At 35.7% G+C, this 27,219-nt stretch overlaps 1 protein-coding gene across 1 annotated transcript in view; it reads right to left on the reverse strand.

Moving 5' to 3' along the window:
- Positions 1 to 27,219, reverse strand: part of BRD10 (bromodomain containing 10) — a 52,788-nt gene that overhangs the window by 18,387 nt on the left and 7,182 nt on the right. Inside the window, exons 3-5 of the mRNA XM_065657266.1 lie at positions 21,324 to 22,753; positions 12,404 to 12,480; positions 6,529 to 6,618 (exon numbers count right to left, since the gene is read on the reverse strand). Of these exons, the coding sequence (XP_065513338.1) occupies positions 6,529 to 6,618; positions 12,404 to 12,480; positions 21,324 to 22,753 (1,597 nt within the window). The remainder of the gene's footprint in view (positions 1 to 6,528; positions 6,619 to 12,403; positions 12,481 to 21,323; positions 22,754 to 27,219) is intronic.

Here is a 27,219-nt window from a genome sequence, read left to right on the forward strand (position 1 = left end):
AAAAACACCAAAAAAACCCCAACAGAAAACACTCTCTTCTCTTAGATAATTTCACTTCCTATGAACAAATTTAACAGCAGCCTGTTTGGCAAGTTTCATAAAAAGCAGATTCAGAAAAATATTATGTTCCGTTCTGGCCCAACGTATTCCTTTGGATAGCCTCAGTATCCTACAAATGAATTTATGTCTGAAGTTCTAAATATTTCTGACCTGAACCTGTGAGTTTTTAACTCTGAATTTCCAAGTACACTCCAAAATACAGATTTCTGCAGGTGATACGTACTTAGAGTTGCAGAAAACCTCAGTCTGATTTCAGCCCTTCTGACTCACCTACTTAAAAGATAAATACACTCCTAAAGACAGAAAAAGATATTCACCTGTCTTGGGAAGTACAACTGTCTAATTAAAACCTTCAGGAACAACATTAGAAGATGTCAGAACCCAAAACCTTTATAAAGAAGGTTTTTACCTTTTTTACTACTAAGTCAAGAACATCAGCATGTCACAGACCTTCGCAAAACAATAAAATCTTCAATGCATTTTCTCCAAACCATAATTAGTCGTAAAATTGGCTGGTGTCATTGACTGAGTAATTCTCTTTCCCCTCACCTTTGTCTGACTTTTTCTGCCTGGAGGGACAGTTTGCTTTCCCTCTATAGGAAGGTACTGCCCTTTATCCATTTTAACCTTGTCAACTTCACTGTGGGAATCCAGGGATCCAAGCTTCCTTCTCACTGCCCAGACAGCCAATCACACTTGCAGGGAATATTCAAATCCAATGGCGCTACCAAAATGAACTCTTGCATTTCACTAAACAAGGAATCTTCCAATATTTATGTTCTCTCCAAGACGACCTATGCTTTAGCATAATCAGGACAAGGTCTAGAATTAACTGTCCTTGTCAAAAACCAGTTCATTTTACAACAAACATGCTTACTAAAAAATCAGCTTGAAAAAATGACATCTGCAAAAAGCCCAAAGTTCACTATTTGATAAAAGTATCTGCAGTCCTGTCAGTTTCATACTACACAATGGCAAGAAGGCACTTAAAAAAAAAATCAAGTTCTGCTGTGATATGCAACAGCTAAATACACACAACTGATCCACAGAATAGCTTCATAATTTCACACAAAACCCCAATGACTCTAAATCACATGAAAAGCTGATTACCTGAAAGGCGGCAAAGAGATTTCCATTCACTTTGCAACTCCCACTGATTTTACCTGACACAGAACACAACAGGGAAAAAGGGGATCCAAAATGTCAGAAATTGATAGTTGGTTATCTTGCATACTGATCAGGATAGAAGGTGCTACTTTACCATCTCTTCTCATAGAAGACATTTTATATATTAGACACAAGCCTTTATGTTATCCTAAATATACTGGCAAAACACTTCACTACCATGTTTGTCAAAATTGTTTTTTCACCAATACTTCTACAAGTAGATTTTCAACTGGAATCAGGCTACTTTGCATTTCTTGATCAATTTTCTAGTTACAGCAAATTTCTAAGAGCTCACACTCAACTGAACTGGCACACTTATATACAGCTTAAATATTCAGCAAACAGGAGGAAAAAATGCAATAAAATGCAAGAGAAATTTTAGCCAATACATTCTATTCAGATTTACAATTGTCTTCTTACTGCTAGTAACTCCCCACACATCTTCTCTATGTCAGTATTAACAACAAAACAGAATTGTTACTAGAATCTAATTCTTGTTCCTGTAAATTCTGTGGGGGTTTTCTATTAATTCCATGTTTACTTTTTAGACACACTGCTTTAAAGTGAAAGGATGTCACTTCACATGTCCTAAGGAACATACCAAAGCTACAACACACTCTAGCTTAGACATCCTGAAGGAGCCACCCTCCATCCTTTCACTATGCAATGCACAGAGCATTAGACTCAAGTCCTTCAAGTCCTCTTTCTGCACTGACTACTTCCTGATTTCCAGTCAGGCACCCAAATAAATAGTAAATATGACTAACTTATTCCCTCCTCTCCCTCTTGAAATGCAGTAGCTGGGCATTACTGCCAAGACTAGCCCTCAGGATTACCAGACCCTGGCGGTAAGAGAGGGAGTCTGGAGAAAAGACGACTTTCCCTTGGTCGAGAAGGATCAGATCAGATGACATTTAGGCAAACTGGACACCCACAAATCCATGGGCCACAATGGGATGCACCCCCGAGTGCTGAGAGAGTTGTCAGATGTTATTGCTAAGCTGTTCTCCCTCATCTTTGAAAGGTCTTGGAGAACAGGAGAGGTGTGTGAGGACACCAGGAAACTCAGTATCACTCCAGTCTTCAAAAAGGGCAAGAGGGAGGACCCAGGAAACTATAGGTCAGTCAGCCTTACCTCCATCCCTGGACAGGTGATGGAACGACTCAGTCTGGCTGTCACCTTTAAGTATGTGGAGGAGAGGAATGTTATCAGGAGTAGTTAACATAGATTCACCACGGGTAAATCATGTTTGACCAACCTGATAGCCTTCTGTGATGGTATGACTGGCTGGGCAGACAAAGGGAGAGAAGTGCGTGTTGTCTACCTTGACTTCAGCAGGGCTTTTGACAATGTGTCCCACAACATGCTCATACTTAAGCACAGCAAGTGTAGGCTGGATGAGTGGACAGTGAGATCGATTAAGAACTGGCTGGATGGCAGAGCTCAGAGGGTTGTGATCAATGGTGCAGAGTTTGGTTGGAGGCCTGTAGTTAGTGGGATTCTCCACGGGTCAGTACTGGGTCCACTCTTGTTCAACCTTTTCATCAATACACCCAAAGGATGTGCTGCCATTCAGTGAGACCTGGACTGGCTGGAGAGTTTGGCATAGAGGAACCTAATGAAGTTCAACAAAGGCAAGTGGATGCTCCTACACCTGGGGAGGAATAATCTCCAGCACCAGCACAGGTTGGGGGTTGACCTGCTGGAAAGCAGCATTGCGGAGAAGGACTTGGGAGTCCTGGGTGACAACAGGTTAACCGTGAGCCAGAAATGAGTGGGCCTTTGTGGCCAGGAAGGCAAATGGTATCCTGGGGTGCATTAAGAAGAGTGTGACCAGCGGGTTGAGGGCGGTTATCCTCCCCCTCTACTCTGCCCTGGTGAGGCCACATCTGGAGTACTGTGTCCAGTTCTGGGCTCCCCAGTTTAAGAACAACAAGGAATTACTGGAGGGAGTCCAGCAGAGAGCTACAAAGATGATTAGGGGTCTGGAGCATCTTTCTTATGAGGAAAGACTGAGAGAGCTGGGTCCATTCAGCCTGGAGAAGGCTAAGAAGAGACCTTATTTATGCTTATAAATAACTCAAGAGTGGGTGTCAAGAGGATGGGACCAGACTCTTCTCAGTGGTGCCCAATGACAGGATGAGGGGCCATGGGCACAGACTGAAGCACAGGAGGTTCCATCCGAATATGAGGAGAAACTTTTTTACTTTGAGAGTGACAGAGCACTGGAACAGGCTGCCCAGAGAGGTTGTGGAGTCTCCTTCTCTGGAGATATTCAGAAACATGTCCTGTGCAATCCACTCTGGGTGTATCTGTTTCAGCAGGGTTGTTGGACTAGATGACTTCCAGAGGTCCCTTCCAACGCTAACCATTCTGTGATTCTGTAAGGAGAGAACTGTGTAGTAGCTGAAGGGATAAATTTTTAGATCACCCTGATTACATCATCCTGTACTTCACCTGCCACAAAATGGCACTTTTTCTGTCAAAAGCAGTCCTACTTTCTTTCATCCCCAAATGCTCATTCCTGTCCTTACAATTACCCTGTGGCAGAATACAAGCACAAGTATTTGTGCAACTGCATGGTAAATTTCACTAGAAATTTGATTTGGGTTACAAACACCTCAGCAGCAGTGAAAAAGTAATTTGCTTGATCACAGTTTATCACAGTTAGGTTTATCTCACCATGCAGCTGAACAAAGAATTTTGCTAACCTCTCTCATAGCATGGTACTGAAAATACAAGCTGCCAGAGGCAGAGAGAGTAGGAACTATCTATTTGGTAGCAGTTTTGGCTTATGTCAGTTGAAAGCATATGTGAAATTACAGCCTTGCTTCAGAACAGTGGCTAGAGTTCAAGAGGAAGCAGTCTGGGAAGAGATAATACTGAGTTGAACTTCTGTCTAAAATTAAAGAACTGAGGTCAAATTTTCTTTTCCTCTCTGAACAGTTACGGGAAACTGGTACCAAGGCAAATCTCATCACTGCTACAACAAACTCACTAGTAATCAGGCAGAAGTGCAAGACTTTAGATGAAAAAATATTACTCATAGCTAATTCAAAAGACAATACAAATGTACAAAAGAGTACAGAACCAAACAGTTTTAATCAACCCCGCAGTGAAAATCAGGTTTATTTCACTGTTGTAGGAGGAACTGGTAGTAATGCCTACACTTAAAATTACCCATGGCTTTCCATTATATAACATGGGTCTAATTCGCTTTTAACTGGCCAAACAAAACTTGTTTGGGCTAAAAAGCTCTCATGTCATTTGCTGGCTTAAGCCGATTTTCTGAAAAGTGTCAGATACAACCAGTACAACTACCTAAAAAAAACTGCAGCCAAAGCTAAGTTTACTCATGTTAAAGCAGTCTCACAGCCTCCAGTACTTCCCAAGTTCTTTTTACGTACTCTAGAATGGTCTCCTAGGAAACAAAGTGCAGTTAGGACTAAGAAAAAGGTTATACTTTAAAGTCTTAATATAAATTAGACAACCCGTATTTCTAATACATCTTAGTATTTAACATAAGATTTAAAGCTTGCCTTGAGGTTTTCTCACAGTAACACGTGCTAACAGCTACTAAAACTGGAATTACAGAGCAGGTTAGCCATGAAGAAGAAAGATTCCTATGGTTTCACCTGGGTCACTGTTGCAAACAAAAATCATTAAAGCTACCAAGAAATAGCAAGAATACCACCATCTTTGGATCACAATAAGAAAGAAGTCCATGAACAGCATCACACTGAATTGATATCATCATATTAAAATAAGCTTTCACATTAGGTGGAATTTCCATCATGAAATTAGAACAATGTTAAGTTTACTTAATAGACTAGGCACTTCAGGAAAGCTGAAACTCTGTTCTGGATACTCCTGAAACTGCCACTGTCATTTGTGTTAGAGCTGAACAATGAAATCCAAATTTCCTGCAGTCTTTAAGATACCTAACCTAAATACACACGGTGTTAGACATCATAGATGAAATTCTAATGAGTTCCCTTGTGAAGTGAACCCTCATTTTAGCAAGTCAAGTTTATTGACTATTCATCTAATTTAACATGTTATTTGTATTTCTGAAAAGTGAATATGAAATTTGCCTGAATCAATACTTCACTTTACTGTTTCCTCATAATCACTTTTTCAGCAATTAATCCTAGCCTTTTTTCTTTGCATAAAATTTCTAACACCAGTGGCTAGTGACCCAGAATAATGATCTGATAGATCTATACATGCAAAAAGAAAGACTGTCCTTACCTCACAACTTCTCAATGCTGAATCAGTTGTACCTTAACTCCCCAGTATTTAACATGTTGGTTGGTTCGCTGTTTTTTTCAGACTGTGTGATTTGAACTAAACATAGTATTCCTCCTGAAGTCATGCAACTTACTTACATAATGACATTATCAGATTTCAGTTCAAAGAGCAATTATGACATATTTAGCATTTGTCTATCCTTGAAGAAGTCTTTTTGGTACAGTTTTAATAGTAGATGAAAAGTTTCACATATACTAAGATTATTGATATGCTTATGTGTACTCTCATTTTTGGCTTTTATTCTATTGTTGACATAGCCTTTCTGATAACCTCCTGACAATCTTATCAAAAACCAATTTTCAACTTCACAACTACAAAATAATTTCGAGTTAAATCTGTTTTTATTCCTTTGGATATTTTAACAACTATCATGCTAAGTGTCTGCACTGGAATTTGTCTTTCAGAGTCCTAATTTATATTGCCTCTCACCTACCATATCTCTCTCCCTTCTTTAAATAATTTAAGAATAAATTGTTTCTACATAAGACTAAAGACATTCACAGAAATTAGCAGCCTAATTTCTAAGGTATAGAAAAATTAAACAAAGCCAATTTTAATAACTTAGTGCAAAAAACCCACGGAGTTAGGAATCCTAATAAACAACATAAGAGTCAGCTCACAGGAAGACCTGATCAGCACTGCATAAGCAGATATGAGAACTCTATTCTGTAATTACTTGTTGGGTAGGAGTCTGTCGTCAAGGAAGAATGGTCACACGTTTAATAGAAATTAACTATTTATTCCAAGGTATTATGACTATCCACATTTTATTTTGGCAGTGAAAAGTGTTAACACAGTTATGGAATTTACTTATAATAAAAACATTGTGAACAGGGCAGAGGAAATCTTAAGATTACAGTCTCCATGTATTAACCTTACGAGGTTTCATGCAATTATTGAACAGGCATAAAATCTTCAGTTGACAGGCCTCTGCAAATAAATGCCACCATTTTATACCCATACAATATAAAGCTTTTAATGTCACATACCGATTTCTTTTTAATGTCCTCCAGATCTTTGAGTTCATTCTCAATCTTTGTGATTAATTCCCTGAGTTCATCAAGATTAGTGCAAATAAGCTAAAAAACAAATGAACACAAACACTTGGTAATGTGGGACTTGGAAAATGTACAATGAAGATAAATAAAATCTAAAAGCACTTTATTACTCTGTGCCATCATTTGACATTTATTTTCTTAAAGCATTTTAATGTAAAAATAGGGCTTTTTGAAAGGAAGGAAATCTAACAGGAAAATACTTCACTCCTCGGATATAAACCGTACCTCTGCTCGTGAGCTTCCATTTAAAAATGCAGGTATTTTCTTAAAAACCTTTGCGAATAACAACTACCAAGTCTGTTGCAAGTATAGTAATGAGCTGGAACAGATGTGAGTACCAAACAATGTGCCGGTGAATTAAAGTGTACTAGCTTTGGACTATCCTGTGGTTATAACATAACTACACTTGTTACAAGTTTTTCCTGAACATAACTTTATACATTTACACAGAGTATTCCTGAAAGATAACCTAGCAATGTCTATCAAAACTACTTACCTAGGCTTCTAGAAAGTGTTACATTCTTCTTATTCCCATCTATAGAAAGCAAGTTTTTACATTTTTCCTTTCAGAAAATGCATGTTATTTTCTTGGAAAAAATCATCAAATGAAAGTAATACCTATGTTTTAGCACAGCATCATTTATGGCATTAAAGAGTTAATAAACTTGAAATTATTAAGCTGTTAGATTCTTTCAGGTTATTGCATGTTAAGACTTGCTTCTTTCTGAACACCCTTAGGTGAAAATGATTTCATTACTACTGAAAACATGTTGAAATTATTTAATAAAACCAAATCTAAACAGGAAAAAAAAAAACTACACAAGAACACAAAAATGCTTTTATCATACAACTGCTCATCTTTAAATTTCTTTTCCCAACCATATATTTTTTACTTCAATTACACATGAAGTTTTACATTTGCAGCAAATTCATATTAAAACCCCCTTTGTTTCACTATTAAAACACAGAACTGACAGTTTTAGCAAAATACAAAAATTTCTGGAACCTCTAATGCATACATCCCGTTATTTTTTTAACACTTGTGTACATTTGAGAGTACTGGGAAATTGGACGACTCAGACTGAAGTTTAAAATGTTAACATTTATCAAGTTTAAAACAGCAAATGAATAAGGAAATTGGCACTGTCTTGCTGCAGGCAACATATGTAAAATTAACTCGCAAAGCATTTCTCTGAACTCGGAAAATAGTGTTGTTATGTGTAAGTCTACTAGGTTAAACACGCATGTCTGTCCTGCACTTAAAGAAGTTCCAAATACATAAAATGTAAACAGAAGGCCAAATATTGGCTCTTCTTTTCCCATCTGGCCTGCAAAGAAATCTATGATACTGTATTATTATACAAAAAGGTCCAAGTCTGTCACATCAAGCCCTTGACAAAAGTCAATAAAGGCATGGATAAAGGTTTTCCCTACACAATTATAAGCCCCTCTTTTGACTATATACTGGACAATTCAGTTTTAAAATTTTATCACTGCTGCTTGTTTTCTCCTATGAGACACATTTAATTCAGTGTATCATGGATCAAAGATAAAGCAGAACAATGAAACAAACAAAGATACTGTCTTTGTTTGCTAGAAGTGAGTGAATTTCTCTCTAGGAACTCTCTTCTGGAAATGCAAGAGTTTGCAAGGAGAAGAATCATTTCACCATTATGTTAGCTGAATGCTGTCCTGGACATAACCAACTCTATCTTTGACTCTACCATAAAAAGCTATTACATGTCATCAGACAATTAATGCAGTCAAACTTTTCATAGGTCCCAGTCCTGTTTCTCATTTTCAGAACGGCCACTTGAGACATAAGGATCTGATTTGCAAAATTGTTAGTGTGTACCAATCCAAACTACATCAATGGGAAAAAAAAAAAAAAAGAAAACATATAAAGTTCAGCTGTCTTGGGGCTGGGGGTGACAGGGAAGAGCAATCAAATCTCTGAGTCCCAGTTTTCATCAGAAGAGGTGTACATTTGAGGCTTTATATCTGTGTGTCAATTGTCCACTGACAAAATAAGAAAGGTAATAGCAGCTCAGCTTAGAGGATTTACTGCCAAAATGAGTTTAGTATTTGAAATACTCCAATACTGTACTGAAAACCACTATAAAAGGTTCAAGAATAAATTTATATTTCTTCTTTCACAGTAGGATTTGAGATGAGGTACTAAAGATGCACACTGACTGGGAAGAAGCTATTTCTGAAACTTGTCTCACTTGATTAACGTCTCCCATCTTACAGACTGAAGCCAGTTTTTTGAAGGAAAGATGAAAAGAGCAGTAATAAGAAAGTGTAGTGCATTTCCTACCATTTTGATATGGAATCTAGCTGCTATTTCCCATAATGAGATTCTAATGTATGTTTCAGTGTTCTTTCCTCATGGTTGTTATTTGGCTGAACTTAGGAATCCAATTTTCTGCAAACAACACTGTATTTCTAAAATGTTTTGTATGTTTTAACAGATAAGTTAACATGAAGGCAAAAATAAAGGTATTGTTGCAATCTAATAATTCTTTCACATTCTGATAGCTCACTGTGAATTTTACATACTGCTCTTGAAGAATATGCATTCTAATCATCTATCATGATAAAAAGAATCTAAAGGGAAAAAAAGTCCTTTACAACTTACCAAAGGCAGTGAAAGATTAGTCCCTATTCTCTAAAACATTACACGGTGGCTTAAAGATTCAGGTTGTCAATATTACCATTAATGTGCAAGGCATGTAATTAGTTATATTCATGCTAACTACAACACAGACGTTTTCAGATCAGACATAGTGCTTACTACATCCAGGCTTAATTTTCACAGGCAATAAGCATCCTGTTTTTCAACTGAATACAGTGGAAGATTCAAGTACTCAGTTTTCCAATAAATTTTCAAATTTGGTATTCAACTTCGGTGTTAGGACACAATCTCAGATCTCAGTAACCTCTCAAAGACTGTCATTGTCTCCTAGAACTTCAAGCAGGGAAGAGAGGAAATCTGCCCCCCTTTTTTTCTGAGCTCTTTTTTTTTTTTTTTTACTGAGCTCTATTCCAGCTCAGTACTCTCTTGTGATCTGTTTCTCAGAATTTAAAAGTGAACTATTTATCATTATGAAAACAAATCTAATCTGTGGATCTATTCATAAATACAAACCTAGCATTCTCCCACAGATCACTGATGCTCTCTCTTTTTCCCCCTTAACTTCAGCCAATCTTTCAGAATAATTTTTACTCACTTCAGTGGGGTCTAGAGCTTAACATTGCGTTATCTGTGTAATGACTGTTAAGTTATACTTTTCTGTCCTATAAACCTGATCTTATTGGTGCCATCTCCATGTGGAAAATGTCCAGACAGCCCCCTTTCAAGATCTGCATTTAACATAGGCCATCGCTAATACAACTGAAACTGTTAAAACACAGTTAAACAGAAAAGCTGAAGTTAGTCCAGTTCCTTAAAATGTCTGTATTTTTCTCTTAGTTGTAGTACACATAGGTCTATATAGCTACGTGTGAGGGGAAAGGAGGAAAGACTGAGACAAAGCACTTATTACCAAGCTTAAATATACCTTGTAACTGGAAAAGAAACCTGAAAAACACATTCGTGTCCCTTCTGTACAGCAATGTAATTACTGTCATTTCTTTAAAACATTAATGAGCAACAGTAATAAGAAGCTTGGAACCCAGAATTTCTTTTAAAAGAGGAAATATGCAACAGCCAATGAACTCATGATCTGTGAAGCTGTAAACTCACTTCTCAAATGATTTTCAAAATATTAAGAACAAGGCATGATTTTTGTGTGTTTTTATTTGGTAATGAGAATTTAATTTGCATCCGTCTTTGTTTTGGTTTTGTTGTTTGTGTAATTTTTTTTTTTAAGCAGCCTCACTCTCAGGAATTAACACACGTACAATTAAATGACATACAAGGAAGGAGTGATGTTCATTGACCTATGCTTTTACTGCTTTGTTCATGACATTCAAACTATGGTAGAGAGCAGAAAATCTGTGCAGTATGTTTCCTCAGAAGGTTGTTTAAAAATGGCATTATAAATGTTAGGATTAAGTAGTACAATTATCTCCTGGGGTTTTTTTGTTACTAATTGAATTTAATGTACAATTTGGGTCACTGCACATACTACAACATTTATTAATACTAATTTTCTCAGCTTTAATGTCAAGTTATGATTTTTCAGGTAAAGGATCTAGCCTTATGAAATAAAGTGCCTTAGGATTATTATTTATTTTTACATTTGCAGGCTGTAGGCACATAAAACATCTCACACATTTTCATTTATTTGCATTCTTTCCAAAAGACCTGATGTTTAGATATGAATAGCAATATTCTTATGGTTATACATAACCCTCCCTGGCACACTTCATGAGGCACGTGTACACTCAAGTTGTCTTACCTAGTATTTAAAAAACATATTCTCACCTTCAAATAGTTACACAATTTCATTAAGTTGGGCCATACACGTATGTGGAGCAGAGTATCTTGAAGTGTACTTTACTAAGCTCTAAAAATCTTACTAATAATCCAAATATAAATGTTTTGATACTTGCAAATGCTTCTAACAGTCATACGTACTGCCTGTACTCTTGAAAAAGGCAGGTTAAATTGTTAAGAAGTTCCCTAATACAATTAAACTGCTCATATGAATCGATCTCTGCTTCATCTGAAACAGATATAAATCTAGCTTTGATCGAAAGAGCCAGAATTATTTTGTTACATTTTAATTAACATTTTACATAGGTAAGTATAATAATGTTAATTTCACACTTAGATATGTAAATGTAGTTTACATTGGTTAGATAAAAAGCTGGGCTAAGTTTTAGGTAATGCTTTAGACAGACTACTTGATGCAGTAGTTTAATATTGTAAAAAATGATTTCTAACCTAACCATGTACATCCATGGCATGCAGGTAATGTTCTGGGAAAAATAAAACTTTTTAGACACTGTACCTATTTTTTGGAGCTGCTAGGAAACATTTTAGTCACTACCATTATATAAATAAAAATCAGTGAACACTTAAATATCAGTCTTTTCTCAATATTGACTGTTACTAACCGATTTTATCACCAGAAATTCTACTAACTCCACCTGAAACACATCATCATCATGGAATAAACTGAATTAGTGTGAGGTTTTTACAGAATGGTGATGATTTAATGTGAGTCTATTGCTCAGGATAGCACAGATTGCTTTCTGAAAAAAAAAAAATACAGCAGAAGGAGAACTTAAATCCAAGGGTACGTGCATATATAAATTGTGACTTAGAACTGAAGCACTGTAACACTTCCATAACAGTACCATAAAACAATATTATAATAATTAGCACTCTCTTCTCAGTGCTTTCTGGTCTAAAGCTCACATGCAGATAATGGGTAAAAGTTGCAAACATGAGGAGCACAGGAGTCTACAAATTTTTTGTAAGTACTTCTGTAAATCAAGCCAGATTTCAATTCAAGGACCACAGTGTCAGACCTCCTACAAAACCCAAGTAATGTTACCTTAAAAATGCCATGAACAACTCCGAGTTTTTACAGGTTTTGTCCTATAACAGATTATCTGGGACCTTAAACAACACTGTGAAACACTGTGTAAGCTACACATAATAAAACCACTAAAACATTCTCTACCAACAAAAGGCAAAATGCACTTTTAAAAGCACTATCAGATTATTTTGAACTAGAAGAAGGAAATTAATTTTTTATTATGATTTCCAAGGTCTCTATCAGAAACTGAAGTACTTATTTTATAGACATTCGGATTTCAAGTGCTTAAAACAAAAATTAAAATAATTTACCTGGAATTCCGGTATGGTAGACTTTGTGACACCTTTCCTCTTCTTTGTGATTGGTTTTTTAGATACAGATTTTTTTCCTTGTAAGATTAAAAGAGAAAAGCTTCATAATGCTGTTTGTTGTACTTCATTAATAAAACCAAATTACGTACAGACTTAAAAGTTAAACTATAACTAACAGAGGGCTGACAGTAAGTAAACATGACGAATCAGAATTAGACTCAGCAAAAGCAAACATCAAACTACAAGTACCTGTGTGGGAGAGACTGTCTTTTGGAAGGAGAGGGGAACCAAAAAAAAAAAAAAAGGAAAATAAATAACAAACCCACTACAATGCCCAATATATATCCCCTAAAAGTTTAAGTCATAAAAGAAACATTTTCACCACTGTTCCGAAAGGAGTGAAATCTACCACTTATGCCACAAACTTAAGAAATATAGCATCTTACCTGCAACGTTTGGTTTCTGACACTGTAAAGTGAACCGGACATCAGGGTCTGGGACCTTTACAGCAAAAAATACCCTCAAAACACATGCAATGACCAGAAATCCCCAAGTGTATATACTGGAGTTACCAACGAAATCAGATTACTGATTTGGTTTTTTCTGGCTGTGCAAAACGTAACATTTTAGGAGAAAGCAAACACTTTCCTATAATGCCCTTCACACCCAACTGTGCTATATAAGAACATGGATGTAACTAAAAACCTTCTTAAAGGTATGGCAAGTGGTTTACTGCCTATAGTATCAGGGTTCACAAGTCACATTTCTCAAATCAAGTAGGTATGTTGCCAAGCCATGTACGCAAGACAGTGAAGTTTCTTAAATGGTTACTTCTACATTCACATGGTAAGCTGAAAAAAGACCACTTTTGATCTGTTCATTCAGAACAAAACCATCACTTTAAGGTCACCAGTGTGCTCACATTCTGCAGTCCTAAACAAGAATTTAAAACCTTAAAAAATTAAAACCAGACAAACAAAAAATACAAAGTATGTGGAATTAATTGTCAAACAGAATCATTACAGGCACTTGGTAATAATACAAATACAGGCAGATTTGATACTTACATTAACGAAAATACTAGCAGGAATTGCATTTATTTTTTTCCTAATAAATGTTTGCTTGTGTGTGCAAATGCGTATGTACATATACATACACCTATAAATGGATGCCTAGGCATCTATATTTTCAGTTTATTACACTACCCTGTTTTCAGTTTATTACACTGAGTTTCCTGAACATCTTACCTGGATCTGAAATAAAAAGCACTTAAGAGACAGGGCACAGGACTTGAAGAATCGAGATTTGAAATTCTATATAAAATTAAACTATCTAAAAATCAGTAAATCAAACTAAATTTGAAACTCCACATACTGAACACATAACAAAATGTAAAGAGCCCTCAACTACCAAAAATAAATATTCACAGATTTCCCATTACAGAACAAGTGACAAAACAGAGAAGCATTTTTATTAAAACAATGACCCAAACATTTTGACAACGGACAAAAAAAGTTGACATTTTTATAACATTTTATGAATCCGGCTACACTGAAAACATAGTTGTTGGAATTAAGAAGAGTGCTGTCCATTAAATGAACTAAAGCAGACATTTAATATAAGCTTTCTTGACAAACTGACTAAAATAGAAGTCTGGTCACATGGTGGTTGCTTGCTACAGCCCTGTAAAAGAATGTTATCTGGTCAGAACATGAAGGGATAAAAACATGGTGCAGCAAGACTGTCTTGCTTCCTTACAAAAGAAAGATTTGAATATTATTTAAATGAAAATTTTCATTTTATTTGGATATTTTCAACACACTTTCCAGGAAATATTTACTGGAGTATTTTCAGCATTGGGTGCTGAATAATGCAATGCACTTAAAAAAATAACAGAGTTAACAGAAATATACTTCCTTTCCCCCAGTATTTCCTGCTGAAAAAGCAGAGAAAATTGTTAGGAAGAATTGTAACTAATTACAAAGAAAAAGACAAAGTAAATATTTCTTCTTTTACAGCAGCATCTGAAAAGCATGCAGTTGGGAAGATATGGGGTGACAGACAGAACAAGAATTAAAAAAATAACTAGAACCACAGAAAAGGTAAGTCTTACCTTCTGTGTAAACTGAATCAAGGAAAAAATGTCTTTGAAAATAGTATATGACATATGGGTTATCATAAAACTCGCCTACTATAATACATGTACCATAAGACACGATTCCCAGGCTGACATCTGCCACTGCACTAACAATCTATCTGTACAGTGCAGCAACACAGTCTCTTTCCCACTTCATGACTATACACACCAGATGTTCTACAACACAGGCACATATCACATACCAAAAAATACAAAAACACTACAGATATTTGCACAATGTGAGAGTATTAATATATATATATAGCAAAATAACTTTGGCAAACTCATCTTCTACCTTAGTAATATCCTTATAAAATACCAAATTGAAGTTCAAAAGAAGTTAGAGAAATATTACTGATAAACTCTTAAAAAAAAGTTCTCTGGTTTTCCAAAAATAATATTTCTCATTTGCCAAGTTTTAAAAAATTTTGTTTTAAAAAATTTTGCTTAATAGCTTTTCAAGGGAAAAACCCTAAAGATTATAACGGAAAACTTCTATTTAGTATTCTTGAGACAATGCAGCTGCACCTGTGTCCAGTTTCCAAATCAACTTTAGTACCTAAAACTATTCCAATTCACTTACCTCTAAGTGCAAAAATCTTTGGATATAATTAACCAGGGATCATATTTCCACAATAAAAATCTATCTAGGTCTGTTAGTTTAGATTCTCAGACCACAAGCTGACATGTTCAGCAAAACCAACAGCAATGGTAAAGGATGTCAGTCTGTACCAGCTACCTGCTGTTGGCCCTGTCACATGTAGTATGACCACACAAACGCTTCAGCCGTGCCACCACAGAGCAGTCACTTAGCTTCAACCGCCAGGCTGAGGTGGACATAAATTCTGTACGAAGGTAAAAATCACTTAGGGGTTCAACGGGCGTCTACTGTGAGTGGCAACTTCCCAAACCACTCCACTGAGGTCTGCTAGAGCTGTTTTGCCCATGAACCTAGGTAAAGAAACTATTTTAAGTGGCTTAAATTACTTACTTCAACAGACCAAGTAAGGTTAACGGTTGGACTACACGATCTTACAGGTCTTTTCCAACCAAAATGATTCAATGATTCTACGTTTCTGACAGCAGCTAGATGCATTTTGAATCACAGTACACTGTACGTTTCAGTGCATACTCGATGTACAATTATGCTTAATTGCTGACTGAATGCAATCAGAGTTATAAAAACACACCTAAGAAATAATGAAGAAAAAAATAAATATTTCTAATAAGGAAGCTGATATGCATTATCCCTTCACACACACCCTGCTTTCTTCCCACTGCTCTGTCTCCAGCTTCTACTAGCCATACTTTATAAACTACTTAACAAGAGTTCTACACATAGACAAAATGATAAAGTAATTCCAGTACAAGAATTCTCAGAAAGAGAAGGGAGAACAGAAGATTGATAAATAGATGTCCATCTTCAGAAGCCTTCAAGACATAGCTAGACAACATCACAGCTGACTTGATCTGGTATTTGTGACAGTCCTGCTTCAAACAAGGAATCACACAGAGTGATCTCCAGATGTTCCTTTCAAACAGCTTTTCTATGGTTCTGTGACCCTTTGAAAGACCACCCTGCAGATTACACATATACTAGTAACAAATACCTAAGAATCAATAACTCAGGACTGCACTAGACGGAAGGAAGATAAATCAGATAATGCTTCCGTCCAATATATGTCTTTACACTTCTCCCTAATCATGTAAGAATGAAATGAGAAAAACACTCTCCATCAAAACAAATTAAATTTCCCAAACTAAAATAAGAAGTCCAAAGAAAATAACGATCTTGAAATAGCTGAAGAGGTCTTCTTCAAGAGTTGCAGCTACATAAAAGTTGTTAGGCATACCATCTTGAAGCACTAACAATGTTGTCCTTATCCAGCAACAGCTACAAAACTAAATTATTTTTGCAGAGTAAAGAAATAATTGCTTTGACAAGTATTTAACAAATGTTTTATAAACACTGATAAGTAAATATAGACTTACTCTTATTCCTGTTTCCACTATAGGGCAATGCTTGTAATAAAGATTATAAGTTTTACTTCTTTTTGATACAAAGTTACATTTCAAATATAGTCAAAACTTCTTTGGGTGAAAAAAAATTAAAGCTTTCTTCCCCCTTGCCAGAATTATAAAATAGCACTACTGAATTTAAAAAAAAGTTTGTATTCAAATATATGCATATCAGAAGTCTATATATACACTCCAAGTGGAACTGTTCTGAAGCTAGGAAATGTCAGCCTGTGTAACCTTACATTCACCCATTAACACGATGTTACCGTGCCACAATTACTAATTATGTCTCCACGCTGCCTCTTCCAACAGGCTCCAGATCTCACGTGGGTTTCAGTTTAGAGGGGAGGAGACTACAAGACGTCTTACCCTGGATAGAGGGTATAACTTTCAACAAATAGAGTCCTTTTCATTCTCTACCAGGGAATAAAGGGAAAATACACAATGACTTTATTCTTCAAGCAAACTACAACAAATCTTATCCTAAATTTAACTATAATTTGGTTATCAGCAAATATAAAACAAAACTCTTTCTTGATTTGAGGTAATATTTCTCTCCAATAACATGCTACCAACCTGTAGCTAGAGCTGGTAGCATAGAACCCCAAAAGCTCAATTTGCACATTTCCTGACATTACCTGCTGCAACAAACCACTTGGCTATTAAACTGAAACAAGAACACTGTCAAAATGCATACAATTTGCACTAAAGGACAGTGCAGCCATGTAACATTTTAGCTATCATGCCATTGTTTTTTCTGAATGAAAACAAACTTCATCTTGTGGCAGCAATTATGTAAAATATGGGTTTTCCACAGGAAACTTAGTTGAGCAAGCCCTTACTCATCTGCCAAAAAAGCTGGAAACTGTATTAAGCAAGGAAAAAGTAACATTAACTTGGATACTGCCCTGTCCACCCTGACAGTGTTTGGTGCTTGATGGATGAGCACGGAAAGCTGTTTAGTGAGTATTAGTATAAGCCAGTAATAGAGGTTAGTGAAAGCACTAAAATGAATGTGAAACAAATGCAATTCTGAGAAAAGGTGATTTCAAAGTAAGTGAACATTGTATTGGAAAGTACCGAAATATTGGTACTGTTTGAAATGGTGTATTCCCAGTTTCATGCGTGACTCAGTTTCAGAATAAAGACTTTATATAACAAACCAAAACTAAACCAAAATTAATGACTAAAATAATTCAAAGGTGAACAATTTTTACATTACTGCTTTTTAATTTTAATGCTAAATTAATGGAGATCACAATAGGTGGATAGGAAGAAATACGACTTAGTTAATACTGTTTTGATTTATCGCCTGTTCTGATCTCAATTCCAAAAGATTGGATTATTTTGTATTTTTGACTGATAAGAGCTTTTTTTAAATTGATTTTCCTTCCACATAATTGTCATCAAGTGATTTGCTAGACAAACTTGTTGCTGAAAGTAAAAACCAAATCCAGATCTACAGATCTTTCATATTCATTCCTTTTAAATAACACCACTGCTGGAAAACCTCTGTTCTAAGATTCACTGGAAATCAACATTTTACTAACCAAGAGTCCCTTAGCCAGATCTGAGAAAATTCTTAGATATTACTTAAGTTCAGTATGTCCAGAAGATGTCTGCCTGACATAGTTTTTTCTTTCAAGTCAAAATAAATTCCACGGATGCTATCATTGAATAGATGTGCAGACAATTAGCAATGTAACATAAAAACTAGGGCCTGGACACTAGTTATGAGCATCCAAATACCTATTAGGGAGTTTAGATGCAACTAAAACAGAAGGCATCTCAAGTTGGTCTTGTCATCTGAGGGTGAAGAAGGGGGAAAAAAATAAATAAATGATACTTCAGATCTCTTCTAGTCCTATTTTAGTGTAGACAAATAAAACATCAAGCCACAGAAATGCTCTTGACATCTGTAAATTACCTCAACAAGGACAATACAACCCATGTGTAAGTTATCATAACATAAATCATCTTGACTTGTAAACAGGAACACTTTTACAGATCTAGTAAAACTTTTTGTTATAAACTATGATATTTGAGTCCTCATGGCTTCTGTTAGAAGAACAAAAGTAATATCAACCCATGCTTCAAATTATGAAGTGACAACATAGAGCAATTTTTATAAAAAGTTATTTTAATATGAGTTTTTAATAAAAATGCTATTTATACCACATATGCAATAGAGCCTCCTTCCCCCAGATGGGGAAACAGACGTTTTTGACATCAAACACTAACTCAGTAGTATTCGCCATGGTAAAATAAACTTGTTAGCCCCCTTCAACTGCAAGAATTCCTGTTTTCTCAACACATTTTATCAGCAACTCCACTGTTCTCAAACTGATAAACTGGCTTGAATTTTCCTGTTCACAAATTTGTAAGACTTATTCATGTCTTTCAAAGATTTCACAGCTACCGAGCATGTCCTGTTTGCACTTTTTTCTCCTAATCTTCTATCTTACTCCCAACAGCTCCTCTTTTAGAAAAGATAACATGTAATCATCTGGAAAATGAAGCATTACTATAGACTTTTGAAGCTTCCACAGTGACACAAGCACATGCTTTTATATAGTCAAAACAGCAAAGCAGGTCTGAACAAGTGCATTAATAATGCCAATTTACAGAACAATTTCAGTAAACCCAGTAAAACTTCAGTGGTACATGTTTCTGAAGATATTAACACTGTAGCTTAATGCATTGAGTACACTGTTACAACTTGGCAGAATACCTCATTTAATATTTTCAACACAGCTAACAGCCTGCTCCAGATGTAGAGGCTAGACTACTACAACCAAGTTGTTACAACTCTGAAGACAAAAATGACTATGAAACTCCTAAGGACAGTACACCAGACACCACAGAACTGCTGCTAGGCTGTTAGATTCATTTCTTCACATGTAAGCAATGCTTGATTTCATACACAAAACACAATGGCACTTTATGGAAACAAAATATACTGCGAAAGAGACCTCAAGCAGGTGGACTGCTACAAATCTTTCAGAGCACAAGTATAGGGTACATGAAGGCTCTTCAACTATGGCAACACTCATGACACAGCTATGGTCTCCAGTAAGGCTTGCTCACAACAGTTACGTGAATTTTTCAGCTCAAAAAAACCCACATGACCAGTCTACATTCATGAACAGTAACTTGTGTGTGCCGCTGCTACAGCGAGTCAGGTATGTGCAAATCATCTCAACAGAAACACGAACTGTGACTTAAACTTACATCTAGCTGCCTTAGAGAACCAATAAGGGAAAAAAAAATCACTTTGTTAAAAAATAAGGAAAGGTACACGCTTTTACTTTCCTGATGCTCCCTTCTACCTCCTGTACTTGTAAAGAACATTGTAAAGAGTGATTATCGCTATGATCAGATTTAAACCAAGTATTTTTGTGAATTCAGAATAAGTGAGCAAATCTTTTCCTCTGTTCTACATTGTAGGGTTATCTTTAAAAGAAGATAAAATTTCAGATGAGCTTTGAGAAATACTACTTAACCTTAAGCATTATGAAACATTACAAAACAATAAGGTACTAGCATGAATCCTATCCTATCCTATCCATTTCAGCCTAACAGTTACAGGACTAATAGGAAGAAAAGCTCTTTCTCCTAGTACTGTAATGTTTCAGGAAAATTTTCTCCAGTGAGGTCAATATTTGCAATGAAGAAGTATTCAGAACAAGAAGGGAAATGTCTCAAAATAGTGAGAGATAAAGGACAAGAGAGTACCAGAAGAAACAGGACCCTTCATATCATGCCCAGGACAATGCCTGTCACCTGCAGATGAAAAACATTTTATGTCCTCCACCTGAATGGAAACAAGCATGCCATCTAAGCGTAACTTAAGACTCTCTGATCCAGCCGATCAAGTAGTTATAGACATGGGAAAAGTAAAGGTGGAGAAGTGGAATTTCCATCATTTCTCATTGAATAGAAACATACAAGGTCTCTGTGCGAACAGAGTATGTTGCTTTTTTCTGGATTTCCACCTGCAGTGACACATCTCCTTCCCGTCTGAAACTGACAACAAAAGGGAGTAATACTATATTTGCAGCATTCCCTGATCAAAATATGTACCATTGAAAGCTAAGCTCAGATTATTAATGGCATCTGGTACTGGCCTACTGTTACAGATGCATATTTTTAACAAAACTATACAGTATTTTCTATATTAAATTACCTCTGACAACGTTAGGTTCCTTATGACAAAATATGGAATTGGAAAAAGCAGAGGTATACAGCATTCTACCGCTAAATTTACTATGTGGTTTAGCCTGGAGAAAAGAATGTTATGACATAAGACCACCTGGACATGTTCACGTGCAACCTGCTCTAGTACACCTGCTTTAGCAGGGGGGTGGACTATCATAGATGATCTCCAGAGGTCACTTCCATCCTCGACCATTCTGTGTGATTCTATGATAAAATGACTTCAAGCTACAAAGCTACACTCTCAGATGCTAACCAGTCAGTCAGATTCATTCTCCTAAATACTTTTTGTAACCAACAAACTCTCTTGCAATGAATCGTGATCTCTAAAGATAAATTCTGCAAATGAATCATGGTTTAATCAGCTGCTGAGCCTGCTTTATATGCTCATGCTACTGAATGAGAAACTTTCACACTAAAATTAACATCAGACAATAAAGCTGTCCTGTTTCACAAAATAAAATGTAGACTAACTTGCTAAGGAAAAAAAAAAAAAAAGAAAAATCAGTATCCTCCTAATTTTCACTACAGGTAAAAATGCCAGCTTACCAGACTTGTGCTTCTTGTGTTTTGCTTTCTTTGTAATTATAAACAACTTGTTCTGGATCTCAGATTTGTAAGATTTGAATGGATGAAGATGAATCTCACGCTTTCTTTGCAAGTCATCAAGTTTTCTCTGTAGATTTTCATTCAGAATATCCTTCAACTTCTTTTTTTTCTTTTTCTTCTTTTTTGCCCGTAACTTGTTTAGTTTCTTATTATTTTGCATCAAGTTCTCTAGCATTGTTTCTTTAGCAGATTCATGGTAATTTATGTCTTGGTTGGCATTATGAGTGCCATTGACATGCATTTGGCAAGTTTTCAGCATGTTCTCCTTGAATGGGCTGATTTCAGCTTTTACTCTGGCCATTTCAGCACGATCTTGTCCATTCTCCACAGCCTTTATGTCTCCTAAACTAGGGTGACTACCCATGCCAAGAATCTCTCCAGAACTAATCAAATTCCTCAAGTTCTCTTTATAGCAACCAGTTATTTTGATGTCATAGGCTGATGAAGTCTTGATTTCACAGTTAATCTCATCTGTAGTTACTCTAAAGGTATCTAAATGTGGGTTTTTTTCTGGACAGATAAAAATGGAGTCTACACTTTTCTCTGCTTCTGTCTTGGAATGATGTAACAGCTCTTCTCTGCCACCAGAACTCACACCCCCATTGCTTTTGCTTACATATTCATGTTTTACTTTCTCCAATTTAATACGTGACACTTTTTTAACTTTGATGGGAGGGGATGGGAATTCAGGAGCCTGAAAAGGTTTTTGTTTGTAAATCCGAACATCTGCACCACAGAACTGAGGAAAATGAACATAGGCATTCTCCAAGTAGTCATAACCAAGAATTACTTCTCTGCATTCATGGATAGGCTGACCTAGTACAGCATCCTGAACATCCTTTTGTGTTTCATACACAAAATCACAGAGACCTTTCAGCAGCCACACTTTTTGGTAGAATGGTAACTCATGAAATGGTTTTTTCTCCAAGGGATTAACTTCTCCAAGGACTTTGAAAAACTGAGGACACAATCCAAGTTTTTCTGCAGAACTGTTAGGATTGTCAGTCTGCCCTACAACAGTATACCAGTGTTGTACTTTCCGTCTGAGAGCTGCTTCCCAAGTCCTGTAAGAAAGTGTAGGCCTGCGATGTAATGTAGATCTGCGATGAGGAGGACTTAACAAAGAAGTCATTATTTTGGATAAAAAAGCGTTACACTGAGGCATCAGAAGGCAACGTTCCAATTCATAGAATACTATTTCAGGTAAATTTAAAATCTGTTGTGCTAAACAAAGAAAATGACCAATAGCTGGAATCTCCCACATTGTCTCCATCCTTGTAGGTGCTGCTTGAGCTAAAAGTGACTTTTCCCATTCTTCTATTTCTTTTTGACTAGCTTCTTCTGCTTCTTTTCTTTCTTGCTCTCTCTGCCTATTAAAAGAAAGTTCATGACAATTCAGATATCAAGTAAACAAAACAACTGGGGAGAAGAAAATCAGAACTACAGTATGACAAACATACTTATCTTGAAGTAATAAAGAACACAGTTCACTAACTTTTAATTCAGTTTGTCTTACTTTGAATTACACAACACATCATTCCAACAAAATGGGAAATTATAGTCTTTTATTTCTGTCACTACTAGTTTAATAAAAGGGGAAAAGGTAAGAAAAAGAACTGGCAGATATCAATAGCTTGGGTGATTTAGATTTTGTATTCAAATGTATTTCCTTCCCCAGTCCTTTTCGGCAGGATTAAGTATTTTCAACAAACTATCTATACAAAAAATATCAGAAAACAAATTCCAGATAAGTCATGCTTTCAAATGGTTGCCCTGTAGCTTCTGCCACCTACCTTTTAACTCTCTTCCTCGGTACTCAAGTATACATGCCTAACTGTTAAGTGCTTCACTCACATACAAAAGTCATTTTCACTCCCACCCCTAGGTGTGTTACTAGTTGTTTTGCAATAGTGGTCAAAAAGGAAATTAATATCAGGATGCATGGAGAAGTGTGACAGAAAATAACACCAGAAATAAAGTGTCATTACATTAAAAAATGGTTTGCCGTCACCTGAAAAGCTATATTCAGTTCTAGTTGCCCTATCTAAAAAAAGGATACTGCAGAAATAGAGGATACTCAGAGAAAAAGATTATCAGCAATCAAAGGCCAGTAAAAACTTCCGAAAAATCTGGGACTCTACACAAAACACTAGCAAGAGGAAACCTGACAGCAATATGCAAAACTAATATGATAGACTTGGAACTTCTATTCACTTTCACTTGCAAATTCATCATGAAATTTAAAGGGAACAAGTTTAAGAGAAAGAAATGCTTCTACTTCTGATAATCAATTGCCAGTAGCTTACCATCTAACTTAACAGAACACAGGATGTATTAATTTAGCTCCAAAGTGAAAAATATGACATCTGCATTTATCACAAGAGTATCAAGGGTTAGCAGAAACAGGAGGGATTTTACTTCAATGTTGCAACAGTAAACTAACATTTTTGCCTCAAGGCATGATCGGATTCTGAAAGACAGGATTAGGATACAGCTGTACTTACAGGAAAGTTTTTCTAGAGCTCATGCAAAGCTTCTAATGTATTTTTCTCTGAAGCTTCTATCACTGACCACTGCTAGAAACAATCACCTGCATATATCACTAATGTGACCTGCTACTGGAATTTACATGTCCTTATTTCCAGATTGCTAACCTCCAACTGTATTTCTCCATGAACAAGTAGCAAATAAATGCCATGTATCCATTCAAAGCATCACTGCTTTCCAAATTCAGCCAAAAAGTAATGGTATATTAAAATCTTGATTTTGACAATGTGAAGCTAGTAGTCGCTTCTAGCATGAAGAATGTGTGTTTAAAACATTAAGTATGATTACCTATCTCAATAATGTAAAAAAATGTGACAAACGTAACTTAGCCCACATTTTAGTATCAATGCAGGAGAAATATGCCATGACCACAAACTTGAAATTCACATCCTCTGTGTATGCAAAATGACATATAATTCAGTAAGATTCCACTGAACGTTTTATCTGATATAACTAAATTAAGTTTGAAGTGACTTGTTACCATAATTTGAACAGAAATTTTTAATACCACATACAAGCATCCTTGTTATTTATGTACCTATCAAATGTGGAAAGACAGATCCATGTGAAACACAAAATTAAAATGTAAATACAAACAAGACAGTAAATTCTCTGCTTTACTCTCTCGATGCAGCATTAATTTAACTGTAAAATGGACGTGATCTAAAGGCAAAATGCCACTTTGTGGCACTAATTTAAACAGATAACAGATGTTGTCTAACAAAAAAATCCCATTTGCCATTCTAGGCAAAGAAACCAGTAAATTCGACAGTACCACTTGCACAGGTAAAGTGCACATTTTCTTTATTCTGCTTTCAATTTATTTCCATGTGTTAATATTGCATTAATATAATACATAAAAATAACTAAAAAAACCAAAGCAAAACGAAACTTACAAGCGGGGCAGAGGAAGAAATGATAGTAAGTAAAAAGTGTTTTCAAAAATAAATTTCAAAGCACTCCTGAATCCCAGTCCCTCCTCCCTTCTAACTGTAAAACATACTTCCAAACAACCTGCTGCCTCCAGATAATGAGAACTCTATTAAAATAGTATGGAAATAAGCTTAAATATTAATAGACAGTGAGACAGAACATTTGTAGAAAGAATCATATTTCAGTATTGTTTAATAAAAATACAGGGTATAGATATTGTAAACTATCGTCTCGGCAAGCAGTTTCAACTTATCGTCAATTAATAATTTATATTAAGGTAGAATTCTCAAAATAAATACAATACCAGGGATTCACCTCTGTCTTACACTTCATAAAATAGCAATCATTAAACTATTTTAAAGATATTTTTAAAAATAAAAACATATGTTGTTTCACTTGCAAAAAGTTCAACTTTTTTTTAAAGCTATTATTTTATCACAATATCTGTAGTCAATCTATTCTCAGTAGACACCTATTATCAGTAGACATTCAGGAAAAAATGTAAATAATAGCACACTTTCATATATGCATTACTGGGGTCCTCCTACTAGCTGCCCATCTTTTGGGGGGCATAGCTTTTTCCTGGAGTGATTTTTGAGAGGAAGGAAGGGGATAAAAAGGGGAGAGGAGGTAGGGCAAGAGAGTGGAGGTGAAGAGTGAGAAAAACTTTTCATATTTGACAGGACAAATATCCTTACACTGAGAAATTCTCTGGACAAACGTACTTGGCTTTAATGCTCAGAGCAATTGTATTAAAAACAACAACAACAACAACCCACACATTGTTTCATACTTCTATTTACATTTATCAGGAATGTGTTTTCGGACATGTATTGTGTTTACAATAACAACACAAAACTATTGTAAGGTCAAGTTGACATTTCCAGACTAACAAAGGACAAACACATGCCTAGAACACATCTGCAGCAGATGTTCTGCAGCTCGAGTGGATAAAACTACTACCTTAAAACTCAGCGGACATGCTCCCCAAGGAGAGATACCACCTAAAACGGAGTCCACACATCACTCCCCACTTTTCTTATAATTTTCTCCTCTAAGACAGCAGACATCTCACCGGCTAATTCCTTCTCACTTGCAACAAGAGATTTCACTTGGAAGGGAAAAGACACAAAACTAGACTGTACTTTTTTCCTTCCAATTACTACTTCTAACTCACTTTAGTGTTGAGTAATTTTTCACAGGTAAAAGTAAGGCATCGGAACTCTAATAACAGGTACAGAGAACTGTTTTAATTCTACAATGATTCGTTTCTACAAACTTACTTTTAAAAAGTAAACTAGAAAGCTATGTACTAAATAGCAATATTACGCATTATTCTAAATCAAATCAAGATTTAATAGTCAGAAATAATTAAATTTGGAGATGCCCATGTGACCTTCATTCTGTATCTGTAATGTCTGACATCATATTGTGACATATTCTATATTTTTCCATAGGACCCAGTAAATTCATGCTCACAACATTCTCATAAAAGGCAAAATTGACTGTATAAGCATACCTCATTCTACAATTTGCTAATTTAAATGACTAACTCACAACCAGAAACAAATTCTTTAAATGTTTTAATGAATATGTCTGGAACTTATCCTAGGAGCATGTTTTCAGAAATGGTGAAAACACAGACTGCCTAGCGTGATTTTCAACACACCAAAGCCATACAGACACTTAATCGCCATTGAAAACAACCAGTTAATGACCTATCATTCACTGGTGGTTTTAAAAATTTCATTAGGTATCTATTACGCCTCTTTGCTTCAGTATCTAAATGCCTCTAAATTGGCAAGAATTTCAAATTACATAATAATTCCAAAAATATTTATTGTTAGCTAATATGCAGGTCAGTATTGATTTGTTACTTAATTAGTATGTAACTAAGCAGCTGAGTAGAACCTCATGGAAATGTAACTAATAATCCAAAGATGATATTAAACATTCTGATAATTACAACAATTGAACAAAAGGAAAGCTTATAAACAATACTGACAAGAAAAGTAAATCTGATGTTGTTATATATGTACTTAGGAGAGAAAAAGCGCTCTTGCTGCTGTACAGAAAATATTAGTTACAAAATGGTGAAATCAGCTTTGCAAAGACACCTTCTCATTTTTTACATGTTGAGTCCACCATGATGAATGTATCACTTGGGAGAAATTGTAGAACACTAAATAAAGAAAAAATGAAATAGATGATTGTACAAGAAAGAGATAAACTACAAGAAAGGGAAAAAAAGAACTCTCTACAAAGGATAATAAGGAAAAGAATTGGAATAGGATTTCCACAGAGTTAACTACAGAAAAGATGACAAAAACCACACTTCAGGATATTCTTCCAAAAT

The sequence above is a fragment of the Caloenas nicobarica genome, chromosome Z (genome assembly GCF_036013445.1).
Source record: "Caloenas nicobarica isolate bCalNic1 chromosome Z, bCalNic1.hap1, whole genome shotgun sequence".
Taxonomy (NCBI): Eukaryota; Metazoa; Chordata; class Aves; order Columbiformes; family Columbidae; genus Caloenas; species Caloenas nicobarica.